The 17,314-nt window shown below is 39.5% G+C and overlaps 2 protein-coding genes across 2 annotated transcripts; both read left to right on the plus strand.

Annotated features, from left to right (window-relative positions):
- The first annotated feature begins 1,260 nt into the window (after window positions 1-1,260).
- Window positions 1,261-8,890, plus strand: notum1a (notum, palmitoleoyl-protein carboxylesterase a). Its single transcript, XM_059347205.1, has 11 exons — window positions 1,261-1,789; window positions 4,676-4,728; window positions 4,828-4,923; window positions 6,067-6,127; window positions 6,211-6,269; window positions 6,359-6,461; window positions 7,270-7,461; window positions 7,582-7,679; window positions 8,182-8,329; window positions 8,420-8,467; window positions 8,587-8,890. The coding sequence occupies exons 1-11, from the start codon at window positions 1,461-1,463 to the stop codon at window positions 8,888-8,890; spliced, it is 1,491 nt and encodes a 496-aa protein (XP_059203188.1). The 5' UTR covers window positions 1,261-1,460.
- Window positions 8,891-14,566: 5,676 nt separating this feature from the next.
- Window positions 14,567-15,478, plus strand: LOC131982663 (myeloid-associated differentiation marker-like protein 2). The gene has a single exon (XM_059347206.1). The coding sequence runs from the start codon at window positions 14,567-14,569 to the stop codon at window positions 15,476-15,478; it is 912 nt and encodes a 303-aa protein (XP_059203189.1).
- The last annotated feature ends 1,836 nt before the right edge of the window (window positions 15,479-17,314 follow it).

Below are 17,314 nucleotides of genomic sequence, written 5' to 3' on the forward strand. Positions count from 1 at the left end.
ACCCATTGCTTTTTAAAAGTGACCATGCCTTTGTGCTCAGGACAGACAATATCAAAAAGACACTGTTTTAGATATGGCAACAAGCTGAGGATAACTCCTTTTGACTGCTCTAGAGTCAGCAGCTTGTTGCTTTTATATATGTACAGGTAGATTATCAGTGCTTAGTCTCTTAAAACTGAACTGAATTACAATGTCAGTCTGTTTTACATGGGAAGAATGAGCTCAAACAAAGATAAAAGTCACCATGAAGTGTCACCTTGATGAGTAATCACTGTTATTCTTATGTAATCGCTGCGGGCTATGCTTGAACTTAAATGTGTCCTTAAAATGAGAGGTTGTTCGAGGGAAGCCTACCTCAACCGTAACGAGGCATTCCTGTGTTAAAAAGCTGGCTTCCCATCAGGATGCTCTGCTCGACTTAAAATATACAGTAGACCAGGAAAGTTTGGAAGAGACTGAAGTGGGAGGGAGGAGGCAAGGCGAGGGGGGAGAAAGAGTGATGGTTGCTTTGATCTTTGGAGGCCCCGTCTGGATAAAAAAAAAAAAACCCAAGTGTCCAAGTCCCTTTTCTAAACCCTAAGAAAACAGAACTCAGAACTGAAAGTGATTCTTAAAGGGTAAACTGTGTGTGTGTGTGTGTGTCTGTGTGTGTGTGTGTGTGTGTGTGTGTGTGTGTGTGTTTATGGGGTTGAGGATTTCTGCAAAATATCATACGTTTATTTGCCTTTAAAAAACAGGGAGCTAATAATAAAATCAATAACAGAGTTCCCTTTTTAACCAGGTAAAGTCATTTGAATATATTTTCCTGGCTAAATATTTTTTTGGAACTCGTGAGTTTTGATCATTTTTTTGTTTTTTCCCCACTTGATTTTCAGGCAAGTGTGTAACAAGATGCATATTCTCACTTCATAAATTTGTGGTGGAATGGGAAATGGGCATTTCAAGGCCAATAAAAGCCACCACATCAAATAAAACATCGCGGATCAAAAGAACCAACGCATGGACATTTTTTCCCTCTATAAATTAAAAAGGGGGGTAGTCTGCCACGCTTGATCATGCCCTGAGTCCTGCCCCGCTCCTGCGATTGGCTGGACGGACACACAAGGGGGGAAAGTTTGAATAAAATACAAGAGCATGGCACGAGTGTTGTCGTTCAAGCTTGTGCGCTTGGTCCAGCAGCGCTTGAGTTGTACTAGACTGATGGGCAAACAGTTGTAGACGCACTCTTTGAAAGTTTGAAATATATCCAGAGCATTCAGCGGATGGCTGTGAATGATCTAAAAGGACTTTAAATTTAGTTATACTTAAATTTAAGCGTTTCTGGGAGCAGGTGACAAGAGTTGTGGCGTCTTTTAAACCGTGCGTAATTGTCGTTTCTTTCTCAGCTCCATCCGTAAAAGTTTGTGCTTCCCTGGCGAGACGTTGCATTTGGAGGAAGGACAATCTAACACCGGGATAAGATGACAGCGATCAGAATGGTTTCATCAGTGCTGGTGCTGGTGCTGATGCAGTCCGGAGCTCTTTGCGCACGGAGGTTCCGGGGTGGCCGCAACCCGCAACCGCGACGCTCACCACCACCTCCCACATACCGGGCGGATCGGGGTGACACCACGGAGAGCTTCCCTCTGGATATCACCGCCGTGGAGGAGAACATGGATTACTTCATGACACAAGTGAAGAACCTTGCGCAATCCCTCTACCCCTGCTCCGCGCAGAAGCTCGACTACGACATGAAGTTGAACTTTTTGGGGAATACATCAGTCACCTGCAACGATGGTAGTGCTGCGGGGTGAGTACCGACTAAGAATGCACAGGTTCAGTGTGATAGGTCGTGATTGGATCACAGCATGTCAGAACAGGGTCAGCAGTGCAACCTGGAGCGAGCAGGAATTGTTATTTTGCTTCTGCAGGGCGCAGCCCGTCCTTCTGGTCATCCTGCTACCCGAAGTAACCCGCATGCCTCTGGCCTCAGGACAACAATACTCGTCCCAGTGGAGAGTGCGCAAAAGACACAGACTCTCCTTATTCAGGCTGGTTTATTTCAAAAGTTCAAAATTGGTTTTCGTGACCTAAAACATTTTAAAACCACACACGTGATGAACGACAAATAAAATAAAAAAATAAACAAAATAAATTGGAGGATTTTCAAACTAGAGTTCCAGTATGTCCTGGGACAGAATAATGGGATGAGATAGACAGCTGCTTTGCGTCAGCGAAGCGTGAAATTTGCGGATAGCCACATGGCCTACGCTTCATTTCCTTTGCTTCAAATTAGAATTCAGGATTTGTTCTGCAGAAAGTTTAGATTTTAAGTTTTCAGACCCCCGCCCCTCTCTCTCCTCTCTCTGTCTCTCTGATGGTTCCAGTGCGCACACTGCTGAATTATGATTTTAGAACAGTTTGTGTTTTCTACTTGGCTATTGTGCACATTAATGCCATGGCTCCTAATAGTTTTGGTGTAAAATAATTTTCAGTCTGTGGTCCATGAGGTAAACAATGGATCACTACATTTGTTTGCCATGATATCCACTGTTGACATTGTTGTTAAGCAGAAATCCATTTGGCAGTAAGAAAGCCTGCATGATTTGTCTACTAAAGCGGGATAAGCCATGGCACTAAAAGCATATTAATATCAGACAGATCCACTGCCACTTATACTGTATAATACACAAACAATGCTCAGCCATATAGGCTCTCTTTTATGTTCCATTTGGAGGAAGTCAAATTTAGTAGAGTATGGGTTAAACTGATTCTTGTACAAATAATTATGGATAATTGAGTTAGGAAAGGTGGGGATGAAAAAAAATACATTTTTTTATATTCTACATGTCTTTACATGATAATAATCTTGCAGAGGATTTCACTTATGTCCAACAAATTCTTCTGCAACAAAGGAATAAAGTTATAAAATATCATACAAACTGCACGACAATAAAAGAACAGTATTTAAATTGCATGTACCTAATTTACTTCAAATATAGCAAAAACATTGAAACGCACAGTTGGACCATTATGCTGTGTAATCATTATTATTATCATATAAATGCTTTACTGTTAACCAAGAGGCTTTGGTGACTGTCTGTGCATAAGAACATATCAGGGACCAGTTCAGTGATGGGCAGACTTGACTGAAAAGGTTTTTTTTTTTCCATACATATCTCTTTATGGATTTACTATCCCGTCTAAGTCCTGTAAAACCCCAAAGTGCCCGGTGGAGAGAGCTGTCTGTTGGCGCGGTAAAGCTCTTTAGAGATGCAGGGGACAGTTACTGGCAGATGGCCGTTTCATTCACTGCTGTCTGCTGTCAGTTGAGATGCTAATCCATCAGCTGCTAACCAAAGAGGTATTGTTACAGTTACAGATAAACAAGGATGCCACGAGTTAAAATCATTGAGGAAGGTGGAACTGTGTGTGATTCATCTTCTGGAGCTGCACTTGTTAGAGTGGGTTGATGCAGAGCCTTTTCCTTTCCCCCCTCTTGGCTTGCTCATCTTGCCAAGCCCGCCTTCACTTTGTTGTCTTGGAAGTAGTAAGTAGAGTGCACTGTCCTCAGCCTACATCATTGACTGTGGCTCGCAATAATAGTACAAGACACAAACTGCAGCCAAAGTGTGATTCAGAGTCTGAGCAAACAGCTCAGAGCTTCAGCCAAGTCTGTTTTCTTTAAAGTCACTGAAGTGTTTTTGGCAATCCGTTGAGTTTAGTCATTGGTACAGTCGGGTGGATACTGATTGAATTAAAAAAAAAAAAAATCTCTCATTGACTCTGTGGCTAGAGCTACTTGACACACCAGGAAGATCAGTGATTTTTTTTTCTCTTGCTGCTATTGATGTTAAATAAAAAATCTGTTGGAAAAAAAGGATGATGACATGAGAAGATCCAGCGGCAGGAGAGAATCATGATAGCATTGCCCTCTTCTGGGCTGACGACATACAGCACACGTCTTGTATTCAAGACTTCTTTTCAAAGTCCTAGTCTGGCACAAAATAAATCACTTTATCTTGGACATATCTTGGGCATATGTGGGTCCTATATGAAAACGACAGACTGTCTACACACGTCCAATTTAGTCCTGTTATGGTACCATATCTTGTCGTATCACTCCTCTGGGCCCGAGCCTCGATTTTATCCGTATGATGAGCTCAGAGTGATGATGGTACATTACCTGTTCTTGCTGCATTAAACATGAGGAACAACAACTCCTGGCATCTACATTACAAACAGGATAGGGGACAGGATGATGTTTATCTCCCGTTTGATCTCTATATCAGTTTCCTAAGTGCAAACTACACACACAGGCTCATTGTTCTCTCGCTGAATTTATGTTGGCGGGATTTCATTTTTGCTGTTGTGTGTCACCTTTCAGAGATAGGAATCAACAAAGTGACAGGACATCCTTGTTTAGATTAAAGTGATGATGTTGTATGTGTTTGTATTTCATGCTTGGATACCGTCACTGATGCTAGAAACAGTGCAGGTATTACTTTGCAGTGTTTATCTCATCTTCCCGAAGAAAGAACACCATATCGCAACTGTGGAATGTGGTTGTATCTACATGTCGTTTAGATATATTGTTATGCAGGTGATGTAAAATAAACCTTATGGGAATTTAGTCAAGCTTTATCGACACGTCTGCATATGATATATTGATGTGATATTCTTTGGTCTTTTGTAGATACTACCTGAAAGAATCTCGCGGGAGCAGGCGGTGGTTGATATTCTTAGAGGGTGAGTATTCATTTCACTCATTTCATCATCTTTTTTACGATGAATAATTATAGATGATGTGTGTGATAAATTCTCTTTATCTTGTGTATCTATGTGCAGGCGGCTGGTACTGCTTCAACAAGGAGAACTGTGACAGCCGATATGAGACCATGAGGAGACTGATGAGCTCATCCAAGTGGCCTCAAACTAAAACAGGTCAGCCTCAAATAGTCTGTAGGGCTGCTTTAACTTAGAAAGATATACTTATTTTTGATCAATATTGAGATCAAGATTGTTATTACTCTTTGATTTTAGTAACATCATGCTTTTATTGTCGTTTTTAACAATGGGGTTTCTTGAGCTTGAAATATAATTAAATTGAGATGCAAATTAAATGTAAAAAAAAAGCACATTTTTGTACATTTAAATAAAAAATATCAATATAATACATGTAAATATATTCGATGATTAAGATCAACTATGCAGTAACATTATTGCATTACTACAACCTACTGAAAACTATTAAAGATATATTAAAAAGAATAATTGTAGTGTACTGCCACAACCACGGAAAACTATGAAACATAAATATAATAAAAATAAAATTAAAATTAAAATACTGTAGTGCACTGCCACAACCTATTGAAAACTACCAAAGATTTAAAAAAAATAAAAACATTTAAAAAAAATACATTGTAGTGTACTGCCACAACCATGGAAAACTACTAAACATAAATTAAATATAAATAAATAAAAATTAAAAATATTGTAGTGTACTGCCACAACCTATTGAAAACTGCTAAATATATATATAAAAAAAGAAAGAATTGTATTAAAATAAAAAATACATTCTAGTGTACTGCCACAACCATGGAAAACTACTAAACATATATTTAAAAAAAAAAAAAATTAAAAATATTGTAGTGCACCGCCACAACCTATTGAAAACATATATTGAACATTTTGTGAAACTATATTCAACATATTCCAGTTAGTAACTATCAAGTATCACAATGATGTTGTTTTCATAATCACTTAAAAACAAAATAAGATTTGGTTTATCGCCCTGTTACGCCACTGTGGCCTGTAGCGAGTCCTGACCCCCTAACATGGTGAAAAGGTAGCCAGATCCCTCTGTAATGTCTCAGTAATTAAAAGGATCGGATGCATGTGTCACCCCGTCATAATGGAGCTGCAGTTTCGGGCTACCTGGCGCCCGCTGCTGTAGGAACAGAGACGCTTCCCTCTCTCATTGCCGAGTAATAACTGTAATCCATGTGGTAATGATGATGAGGAAGAAGAGGATGTTGTCTGGGAGTGCCAGGACGGCTAATGATACATGTTGATCTGTCTCTGCAGGGACGGGGATCCTGTCTCCGCTGCCTGAGGAAAACCCTCACTGGTGGAATGCCAACATGGTGTAAGTTGACTCATGTTTGTGTGTTTAGTGAAGCTCAGGGTTTAATCACAGCTGGAAACTTTAACTTTATGTTGCTTGTGCAGGTTCATCCCGTACTGCTCCAGTGATGTGTGGAGCGGCGCTACAGCCAAAACAGAGCAGAGTAAGACATTACCACATCATCAAAACAACCGTAACCCTTATTAGGAAAATACTTTTTCTACAGTGATATCCTCTTTGTGTTGTGTGTAGGTGGATATGCCTTCATGGGCTCGCTGATTATTCAGGAGGTTGTGAAGGACCTGCTGACCAAAGGTCTGGACAACGCCAAAGTCCTCCTATTAGCAGGAAGCAGGTATGTTCATGTGTGGAATTTTTCCTTCACATTTCATTCATATCCCTGTAGGAATTACTAGGAATCAATCTGCTATGGTTAGTTGACTAATCAGTTTGTCGATCACCAGAAAAATAATGGGCAACTATTTCGATTTTTTTTTTAATCTGTAAAGTAATTTTTCATGCAAAAATGTCAAAATGAATGCTGTTTTCAGTCTCTCGAATCTGGAAATTTTCTGCATTTCTCTGTTTTCTTTGATATGAAACTGAATATCTTTCGGTTTCGGACTGGCAAAAAAAGACATTTGAAGAAAAAAAATTTAATGAAAAGGTAATGAAAACCTAAAGTTAGACATATTTGTGAAACACTGGGAAAGATGGGTGCAGTTCATCAGACCTTTAAGACCGGATTTTGTAAAGGTAACAAGCTGAAGAAACTTTTAATTTGATTTCCTTTTTTTTTTTTTTTTTTTTTTGGGGTCTCCCACTGTATCTCAGTGACATGAATACAACTGAATGATGCCCAACTGCTACAGACATTTATATTTATTTATTCATGTTATGTATTTACTTTTTGCCTCCATACCCCTCTGGGTGTAGATAGTTAAATTGTATGTCTTTGTTTTTGTTTTTTCTTTACATATTCATATTATTAAAAGGGAATGGACAATGAACATTTGGAACAAGAAGCTATTGATACAAAACCCATTTGTACTTGTCAATTGTTGTGAAATTTCCTGATAAAAATCTACAAAAAAAAGAAAAGGTAATGAAAATATTAATTAGCTGCAGCCCTAAATAGGAATTTGTCATGTTTGTGTGTGCAGTGCTGGTGGTACTGGGGTCCTTCTGAATGTGGACAATGTGGCGGAGCTGCTGGAGGGGCTGGGGCACACTGGGATACAAGTGCGAGGCCTGTCTGACTCTGGCTGGTTCCTGGACAACAAGCAGTACCACTGCACAGACTGCGTGGATGCTGTCAGCTGTGCCCCCACTGAGACCATCAAGAGAGGCATCAGGTATGGGAGCCAGAGCATATTATCATAAGTCGTTTTATGATTGTGTGAGCTAGTACGGTGACGAGATCAGCAGGTTGTTAACTGAACCATCATGTCCTATCTGTTCTTTTCACCTGTCAGCTACTGGGGAGGAGTGGTGCCAGAGAGGTGCAGGCAAGCCCATGAGGGAGAGGAGTGGAACTGTTTCTTTGGCTATAGAGTCTTCCCATCAATAAAAAGTAAGTTTGGGGTCTCATGCTGGGCCACTGGGCAAAGTTCCCCATCACTTCTACTAAATAGCAACAAGACACACATACTCTGTGGTAGCTCTGCCTCTTTTTTGTTGTTGGTTTGAGTCCATCTGTAGTCTTTATGCATTTTTTTGTGGTTTTGTGTCTCTTTATGGTATTTTTTTCTGTTTCTTCAGTAATTTTCTGTCCCTTAGTGATGACTTTGTATATTTTTTTCAGTTGTTTTGTGTCCCTCTGTAGTCATTTGGTGTCTTTCCGTAGTCATTTGTGTTTCTTAGTAGTTATTTTGGAACTTTTTGTGGTAATTATTGTCACTCTGAGGTCATTTTGCTGTATTTCGTGGTTGTTACCCATCTCTTTGAGTGACATTTGGCAGGTGAAGGCCAGGGGACACGTTGTGCCCCGGTGCCTGTGCCCAGTGAGCCGTTTAGTAATCCAGCCAGGAGCACTATAATCTTTGTTAATCTTATTCTTCATTCTCCCTGTGCAGGCCCTGTGTTTGTTGTCCAGTGGCTGTTTGATGAGGCCCAGCTGACAGTGGACAACATCCAGCTAACAGGCCAGCCCGTGCAGGAAGGCCAGTGGCGCTACATCCAAAATCTGGGCATTGAGCTGAGGAACACACTCAAAGATGTCCCGTAAGGCCACACCTCTGCATTTAAGGAGAATCTAAGTGCCATTATTGTATAAATTCAAAGTGATTCATGTGTTTTTATTTCTATTTTCAGGGCTATGTTTGCTCCAGCGTGCCTATCACATGAAGTGATCACCAGAAAGTGAGTATGACTTAATTTACAAAGCCCCTTTTCCATATTTTAGCATCAAGGGAAACTAAACTTTGTGTTTGAGACGTTCCATATGTAAGCTGACACCGCCCTCTTGTGGTGTGTTCTAGTTACTGGCTCGACGTGCAGGTTAAAGGCACCTCCTTGCCTCGAGCTCTGCACTGCTGGGACCGCAGCCTCAACGACAACAGGAACAACAAGGCTCCGCCCAAAGGTTGCCCCGTGCATCTGATTGACAGCTGCCCGTGGCCACACTGCAACCCCACATGCCCCACCATCCGAGACCAGTTCACAGGACAGGAGATGAACGTCATCCAGTTCCTCATGCACATGGGCTTTGACGTGCAGAAGATGGCCCAGCAGCAGGGCATGGACCCCAGCAAGCTACTGGGCATGCTCAGCAATGGCAGCTAAAGGGACACACATACACACAGTATCTCCAAGCTAAGCCCAAGCAGGGCTGGCTGGTCTCTCTGGCCAGTCTGCCATGATACCTCCAAATCCACCTTCACAACCCATTCTACCTATAGTCCACTCCCCCTGTGACCTCCTGTTTACTTCAGTCAAATGCAGGGGCTTAGATTTGTCCCACAATCCCTTTCCTCACAACTGGTGACAAGTACAGGGGCAACCATGACAAGGCACAACTCTCTGCTACTCTCCATTTAAATTATCTTTTGCTTTGTAAAAGAAAAAATATCACGAATGTAATCCAGTTTTAAGGATGCTCATTGATGTTGTTTTTTAAAAATATTATTTTCATCCTTCCATATTAGGGGTGTCACAATTATTCAAGTCCATCTAAGGCTATTTATATACAGTCTATGATCCAAGGCCACGATGTTATTACATTTTCAATTTGGGCTTCTTCTTCTTTTTTTTTCAGAACTAAAGGTTTGTTAGATTATCAAGTCTTGATTCCAAAAAACAACATATCATTGGTTTTATGCCCTGACAACTGTCATACACATGTTCAAATTATTATTTTTAGATAGGATATATATTAGATAGGAAATGTAATTAAATTTGATAAGACAACAATCATTTTTTGGAACCTACCACACTTAATGCCAAATTTCTTCCAGCCTGAACACATGAAAACACCTCCCAGATGCAGAAACATGCAACAAAAGCCACACTTTGTTGCTACTTGCTGTGTTTTCGGTGTAAGGTCATACGGCTTAATCACCAAATCCTGCTTTTGATTTCGATCGCTTATCTTTTTTAGAATTGAAATTGTGACACCCCTATTCCATATAGATTATATTTAGTCACTGTAAAAAAAAGAAAGGAAAAGAAAAGAAAAAAAACACAATGACGTAAGGATGCTGTCTTTGTTTAGTAGTCACTATAGAGTATATAAGGATATAATTTTGTTCAAACTGTTTTATAGTTTCTCAGCACACAAAAACATACATTAAGACAGAAACAGGGACAAGGTGAGACAGGCACTGGATCAGACAGGACATTTTGTATTAACTTCTTAAATAATGGCAAGAAATGACAGAAAGAGACAGCTTGTGGTATAAGACCAAGTTGGATAACCACATTTCATAGTTAGGCTACTGAAAATAAAGTTGCAATCAGACAATAATCAGATGCTATTACTTGCTAATGAAATAACATAGAAATAGAATAGGAGTAGAATGGACATCGAGCTGTTTGCTGTAATCACTTGACTAGTACAAAACAACCCAGTTTATTACATGGAAATGTACACAATGGACTGTCAAGGCAATGATACACATAAAAATGGCCGCCGGTCTGACCATCCTGCTATGTTGATTTGAATGGGAATGTCTGTTCTACTCGTATTGTACAGTATTTCTATGCAAAGTAGCCAAACTGAGATAGTCAAAAAGAGCAAAAGACATCATATTCTACACTTTTATTGTTGTTTATTATCATGGGTAAAGAGAAAAGATTAAGGTAGCTCATACCTTACAGTGTTGAAATTGAATCTTCAGTTTGGACGGCGTTAAAGATGCCCATGATTGTGATTGTGGTGCTAAATCGGACCTAGAAACACTAACAGTCCGTCAGTGGCTATATACACACACACCACAGTGCCATTACATCTAGTCTATACCTCTTTCTTGCATCATCACAAGGACTGTTCAAACCCGAAACATCGGGTCCACGTTAATGTTAGGTCAGTAGTTCAGCAGATCAATGCAATGAACATTTAAAGGGAGACGAATATCGTGTATTGTATATTTTTTTTGAGTATTTGTATAGGTTATTTCAAGTGTTCACTATTGTAACTCCCTTGTTATATTTCATAATAGAGATCACTTTTTAATATAATGACAATGTTGTATGTAATGATGTCTTTATAAATGATGTTTTTAAAGGACCTCTATTTCGCATCACACCAGAGAAGAAAAGGTATTACTTGTAATTTTATTCTGTAACATATTTTTTAACAGATAAAAAAAAACTCAAGCTACATTGGTAATTTACATATTTATTTTGTTATGTAAATCATATTTATAAGTGCTATTTTCACAGAGAAGTGATTCTTTGTAAATTGTAAATACATTGCTGTTTTTTCTCTTTGTGTTGATTGCATGTCTTTGTATCAGACCTGAAAGAAAAGACACATTACATATACTAAAAGGTAAATGTCGCTGTGTAGTCTTGTTGTTGTTGTTATTGTTAATAGTATTAGTACAAAAAGAATCAGAAGTATTTGCACAATTCATTCATTCACATTTTTACACTCTCTACACAAAAACCTCTAGCAGACATATCCATTTTTGACATATCTGATCATAGATATAAGGCTTAGTGTACACAAACTGTCAGTAAAGGGGTTTTCTAACAACCTTATAGTTTAGCATTTTTGATAACTTTAAAGAAATAGAGTCAATCTCCAAAAAACAGAAAGGAAATGACCTGATGAACTGATTAACTTTTTAAAAAGCCGTCAGAGATACATTTTCTGGTTCTGCAGCACCAACGTCTTATATTTATTTGGTAAAGCAAGCCCTTGTTTTGATACAAGCACAACTGTCTTTTTCTATGGGTCGATCACTTTTTAACTCTCTATGGTACGCATTATGATGCCAGTGAGGGAACATTGCAACCAACATTGTACCATAATGGTGCACAAGTGAAAAAGAAAGATTTTAAAATTAAATTTAACATAATTTATTTAATAAACATGTGTAAAAGATTTAGTAGCTTCAACGTGGTACAATACATAACATTTTAAATTTAAAAACATTATAAAAGGAACTTTTTAACCGGTTTCTTGTCCGAATTTTGCCTGTAGGCAACATTGTACCATTGAACCAACGACCCATTGAAATTAATGTCTTGATCAGTCTAAGTATATGAAACTATCAAAAATAAAGGTTTACTCACCTATTAATAGGATTTTTTTTCCAGATGGAAAAGGGCCAGAAAATTAAGTTTTGAGTGATTTTTTGTGGGGCAAAATGGCAAAGCTGTTTCCTTTGGAAAAGTCTGCAAAATAGGGTTTCAATATGGCTGCCAATTTGACAGGCCAAAAATGGGTAACACCTTACCATAGAGGGTTAATGATAAACAAACTGCAAATTTGCCTTTTAATAGACTATTCACACATCAATACAAGGTACTGGACTAACTGTAAGGAGCAGTTGGGTTTGGGTTTCCTGCTCAAGGACATTACGCCATGAGGTCAGATGGAGCCAGCACCCTGTGATCAGTGCATGATCCACTCTACCAACTGAGCCACAGCTCTCTTTTAACACCCACTTCAACCTCTGATTTTGTTGCAGATCTGAATATGTCATATACTTAGTTTCTGCCACTTTAATGTGCCAAACACAGTGATAAAAGATCATCTTAAAGAGGAAACGGGAGACTAGAGCAGTGATTCCCATCATGTCTCAAAGACAGGACAAGAGCGTGGTGACTGCTTTGCAGCCTTTAACAGATTAATGAGAAAAAACACTTCTGTATCTTCATCAGAATCAAAATGGAAAAACACATAGTCAGGTGTACTCCTGCCGTTGGATAACTGGTTCAGTGATCGCATAAGCTATAATCACATCAAAAACAAAAAGAATATATAGGTATAGAAGTAAGAAAAAAAGGTTTATACTTTATCCATTTTAATAACTTAAATCACAACAAATTCAGTTCTTCATTTAGGCCAAACGGCTTAACTGTGTTGAATCTAATCTGCCTCTCTGCAGAGCAGTGAATTGATAATGTCACCACCTCTAGTCGAGGGTGAAATCTCTTCTATTCTCCAGAAATTTTATTTTGCTGCAGAGCCATGGTTAGCCAGTGCAGAATGTCTAGTAGTATCATAATGCATATTTAACCTTTTGTTACAGTAATGCAAATTCTGTGCAGTCTCAAGAATACAAGCTGATACGAATATTGCAAATGGGCTGTTTTGTGTGATCACTCTGCTCCATTAGAAGAATGTTTCTGCTTAAAGGTTTCTGATAGATTTTGGTCTCAATAGTACTGTTGTTTTCTTAGTAAAGTGGAAAATATAGGAAGCAATTAAGAGTTTAATGCTCTTTTTAATAGTAAAAAAAGATAGTTGGCATTAGAATTTATATTTGTCAGTAAACTCTCCATATGATGATATCATCAATGTATGTTTTCCACTAAGCAATCTTGGACAAGAATGTGTTTTTAAGTGAGTTATGAAGGAATTTCTCTTCCCATAGACACACATAAGACGGACCAAAAGCACTGCCCACCTTGGGCTTATTATTGGATTTTGTAGTTTTGGCAGGCCATTAAAAACAGGACATCCAGGATACTGTTTTTCTGTACTGCAGCCCTTTTGAAAGGCAGAGTCAATATACTCATCGGTCTTTAAATTGTCATCTTCCCCCTTTCAATCTGAATCCCCACAAGCTGTAAAATGTTCACCTTGCACACTGTAACACAATAATCACAGCATAATATCACAGGTTAAAGTATTTTAAGCAACTACTAATTTATTTCCACTTCCCTCTCACATGCATCGCTCAAATCTGCCATCACTCATGCATAATCATGCCTCTGGACCTGTATGTAATTTCTGCCTCTAATGGGAGTCTTAGCCTCCCTCCCTGTCATTACACTGTGTATAAATGCCAGTTTCGTTCTGAGGGTGCTCTGACTCAGCCTCTCTGGGTGCTCCCTAGAAATACGACTCCCATACTGCCTGCCACATGCAGCCTCCCACCCCTCTGTGGAATATAGACCCCCTATTTATAGAGCTGGCGAGGCCTGTAACCCTGGGCTCGGCACAAACTTTCATTTAAACAACCATCCCCTTGCAATCCACTGAGTGCACAGGCAGGAGGGAGAGAGGGTGTGTGTTTGTGTGAGTAAGAAAGAGTGGGAGACCAAATCCAAGAGGCAAAAGGAGACAGAAACAGCAGGACAAAGAGCAAGAGACAGAGCCAACAGTTTGAGTGATTTTGACGGGCAGTTAAGGGCCTACAGTGAAGAAATTACAAGGACCGAGTCGCTGAGTAATGGAACTTGACTGACGGGACAACAAACTGGTCCACCTGTTCGGCACTAGGGGCTTTTGTCGGAAGATTGATCTCTGGATATGACTTTTAGAGGACCTTACTTCACTTACACTGGACAACTTGGTGAATGAAGAGAGCGAGGAAGGGAAAACAAAGATTTCTGAGGACATACACTTCATCTTTGAGTAAGACCAGGATCAAACTCTTAATCTCTAAAAAACATTTTAAAACACTATAAAAAGGACTGATAATTATAGCAATGATACCATGTGTGCATAGGTTATAGACGTTACTTTACTAAAGACAAACAAAAACACAAAATCAAAAGGATATCTCATTTCAAGACCTCATTAAATATCCTTTACTTTTACAAGCTACTTTACAAACGTCTACATAAAAGTGTATAAATGTGCACACTACTGTAATTACAAAGCAAGCGGAGGGAAGAATTACAGACATTTGTAATTAAGGGCCATCTATAAAAAGGCCAAGGAAAGGGTGAGGTCTGAAGAAAAAACAACAAAAAAAGAAGAGTGGGCCAAAAGGACACCGAGACAGAGAACAGGACGTTACCAAGAAGAAGAACAGCTGCTTCTGGAAGACGACACACACCATGGATTCTCATGGAGGACACTACCTCAACAAAGAAGCCGTGCTGTCACCTTTAGGTGTCGCCCGAATGTGCCAGCTGCTGCTCGGCTGCACCATAATAGCCCTTGTGTCCCACAACGCAGGCTACAGCGCCACCTATGGGAACTTCTGCATGTTTGTGTGGTGCTTCTGCTTCGCGGTCACGCTGGTGGTGTTCACCTTGGACATCACACGGCTGCACGCGTGCATGCCCATTTCCTGGGATAACTTCACTGTGGCCTTTGCCATGCTGGCAACACTCATGTACATCACTGCCTCCGTGGTCTACCCTGTTTACTTCCTGCAGACAGAGTGCCCCGATGAGAGCTGCGAAGTCCAAATCTACCGCATTGCTGTCACCGTCATCTCCAGTGTCTGCTGCTTCCCCTACGGCACCGAGGTGTTCCTGACTCGAGCCAAGCCGGGGGCCGTGGTGGGCTACATGGCCACTGTGTCCGGTCTACTCAAGGTGGTCCAGGCTTTCGTGGCGTGCATTATTTTCGGGGCCCTGGAAAATGGCAGCGGGTACGACCTCTTCATTGCCACTGACTACTGTGTGGTGGTGTACAGCCTGTGCTTCTGTGTCACCGTCGTCGTTATTGTACTGACCGTTTCTGGTAAGACCGCCGCCCTGCGGTTCCCCTTTGACCGGTTTGTGGTGGTCTACACCTTCTTCGCTGTGATCCTCTACCTCAGTGCTGCGCTGGTCTGGCCCATCTTCAGCTTTGACAGAAAGTACGGCAACACCACTCGTCCAGATGACTGCCCGCGCGGAGAATGTCCCTGGGACAGTAAGCTAGTGGTGGCAGTGTTCACCAACGTCAACCTCATCCTATATTTTGCTGATCTCATTTACTCACAGAGGATTCGCTTTGTCTCCAGCTCTGCTGTCTGAATAACTTTGCCTCCTTTAAGACTGTTTAGCCTCAAAGTGTTAGGCCACATCCACAGTGCTCTCCAGAGTCAGGTCTCTGAGAAGGACTCATTCCCTAAGAATCTTAGATTCATGTTGTTGTATGTGTGGCATTTTTATTATCAGTATTTATCTAGAATCGAGCCTGTGAGCAGCAAAACTGACAGTATTGTCACGAGACTTCTCCCAGTTCTGCAGTGACCTACCAGAGAGACTGCCAGGTGCGCCAATGAGCTGATCTCAGCAACTTGTCCACAAAGGATCATGGGAAGTACGTCCATCTCCGAAGACATCCCTCTGCTCCAGATTGCCTTGGTGGTCACACAGAGGACGGACCTATGGGAGTGTGGGATAATATTTAGAATATCAGAACAGTGTTTTGTCAGCCAGAGTACAAAGCATTATATTTATGTATTAATATATGTATTAAAATATATGCAAACTCTAAAATGGATGAAGATATCTCATAGAGATGAATAGCTTAAGTCGACAGTATGCACTGAACAGAGCTTTTGGTTTCAGCTTTCTAGCCATTTTGCTGTATTTTTTCCCCACATTTTGTCCTCAAGTGCCAAAAGTTGAAGTTCATTATGTTTTAACTGTCTTCCACTGAATGTTTTGAAGAAAGTAACTTTATCAACAGTATTACATTTGATTTTATTTGGGATAAGCACAATCAAGTTATCTCTTCTTTTGCTACATTTCTGATATGTTCCATGTTAAATAAAATATAAAACAGTATTTTGTTTGTATTTTTTTTAACTTCTGTGCGCTTTACTTTGTCTGAAGTAATGTTAGGTCTTAATTGTTATTTGAACCTTCACATTCAACTTTCAAATGACAGAGGACTCCTCTGTTACAAAGAGACATCATAAATCTCATCTGTATATTGGCAAAGGTTCAAATCAAAATTGAAATTGGAACAATTATGTTGATTGAATAATTTTTTTTAAAGTACATTTGATTCATGGCCTGATTAAATCAAATGAACATGCTATTTTAATTTTTGATAGTGCACAAGAGTTATTTATGGTTCTATTAAATCACGTGTTATCTGTACGGTGTTTGAAAACAGTTTCCTAAAAAGCAAATATGTAGGATTCTAAGATTTCCACACCAAACTGGTAAAAATATAGCAGAGTACTTATCAATGTCCCTATTAAAAATGTCTTTGTAATGTGCTCAAGGCACCTCTTTCAAAATAAAATTCAAGGACTTTTCAAGAACTTTAATGGTGCATTTTTAAGCTTTTCCAGCACCTTACAACTATGGTAAATAAAAAAAATATCCAGTATATAGAGTATCACTTCTTCATTACATTAGAATGAATTAGATGTTGCTGTTAACAACCAAAATTATGATTGTGGCAGCATTCAAAATACAACCAGTGGTGGAAAAAGTATTCAAATCCTTTACTTAAGTAAAAACACCTGCATTCAAAAGCTAATAAAGCAAAAGAAAAAAGGATCAAAAGGAAAAGTACTCTCTATGCAGAATGGATCCACTCAGGTTGTTAAATATATAACACGTTATTAAACTACTTAATATTGTCTTATGTGGTTTAATTCAATAAAAAAAAACACTAATCACTTTCAATTGATCATGTTTTTTTATGTTAATCTCGACCTGAAAAGCAACTAAAGTTTGCAGCTAAATATAGTGGGGTAAAATGTACAATATAAACCGAACAAAAAGTTTCAAAATGTGTCACACGTTTGTCAGTGGAGTTTGAATCCTGTATGGCCTCAATTTCAAGCAGTTCAAAACTCAAAAACGCCAAGTGATTTTTCCCTGAACCCTGATGTTTCATGACGAAAT

The sequence above is a fragment of the Centropristis striata genome, chromosome 13 (genome assembly GCF_030273125.1).
Source record: "Centropristis striata isolate RG_2023a ecotype Rhode Island chromosome 13, C.striata_1.0, whole genome shotgun sequence".
Taxonomy (NCBI): Eukaryota; Metazoa; Chordata; class Actinopteri; order Perciformes; family Serranidae; genus Centropristis; species Centropristis striata.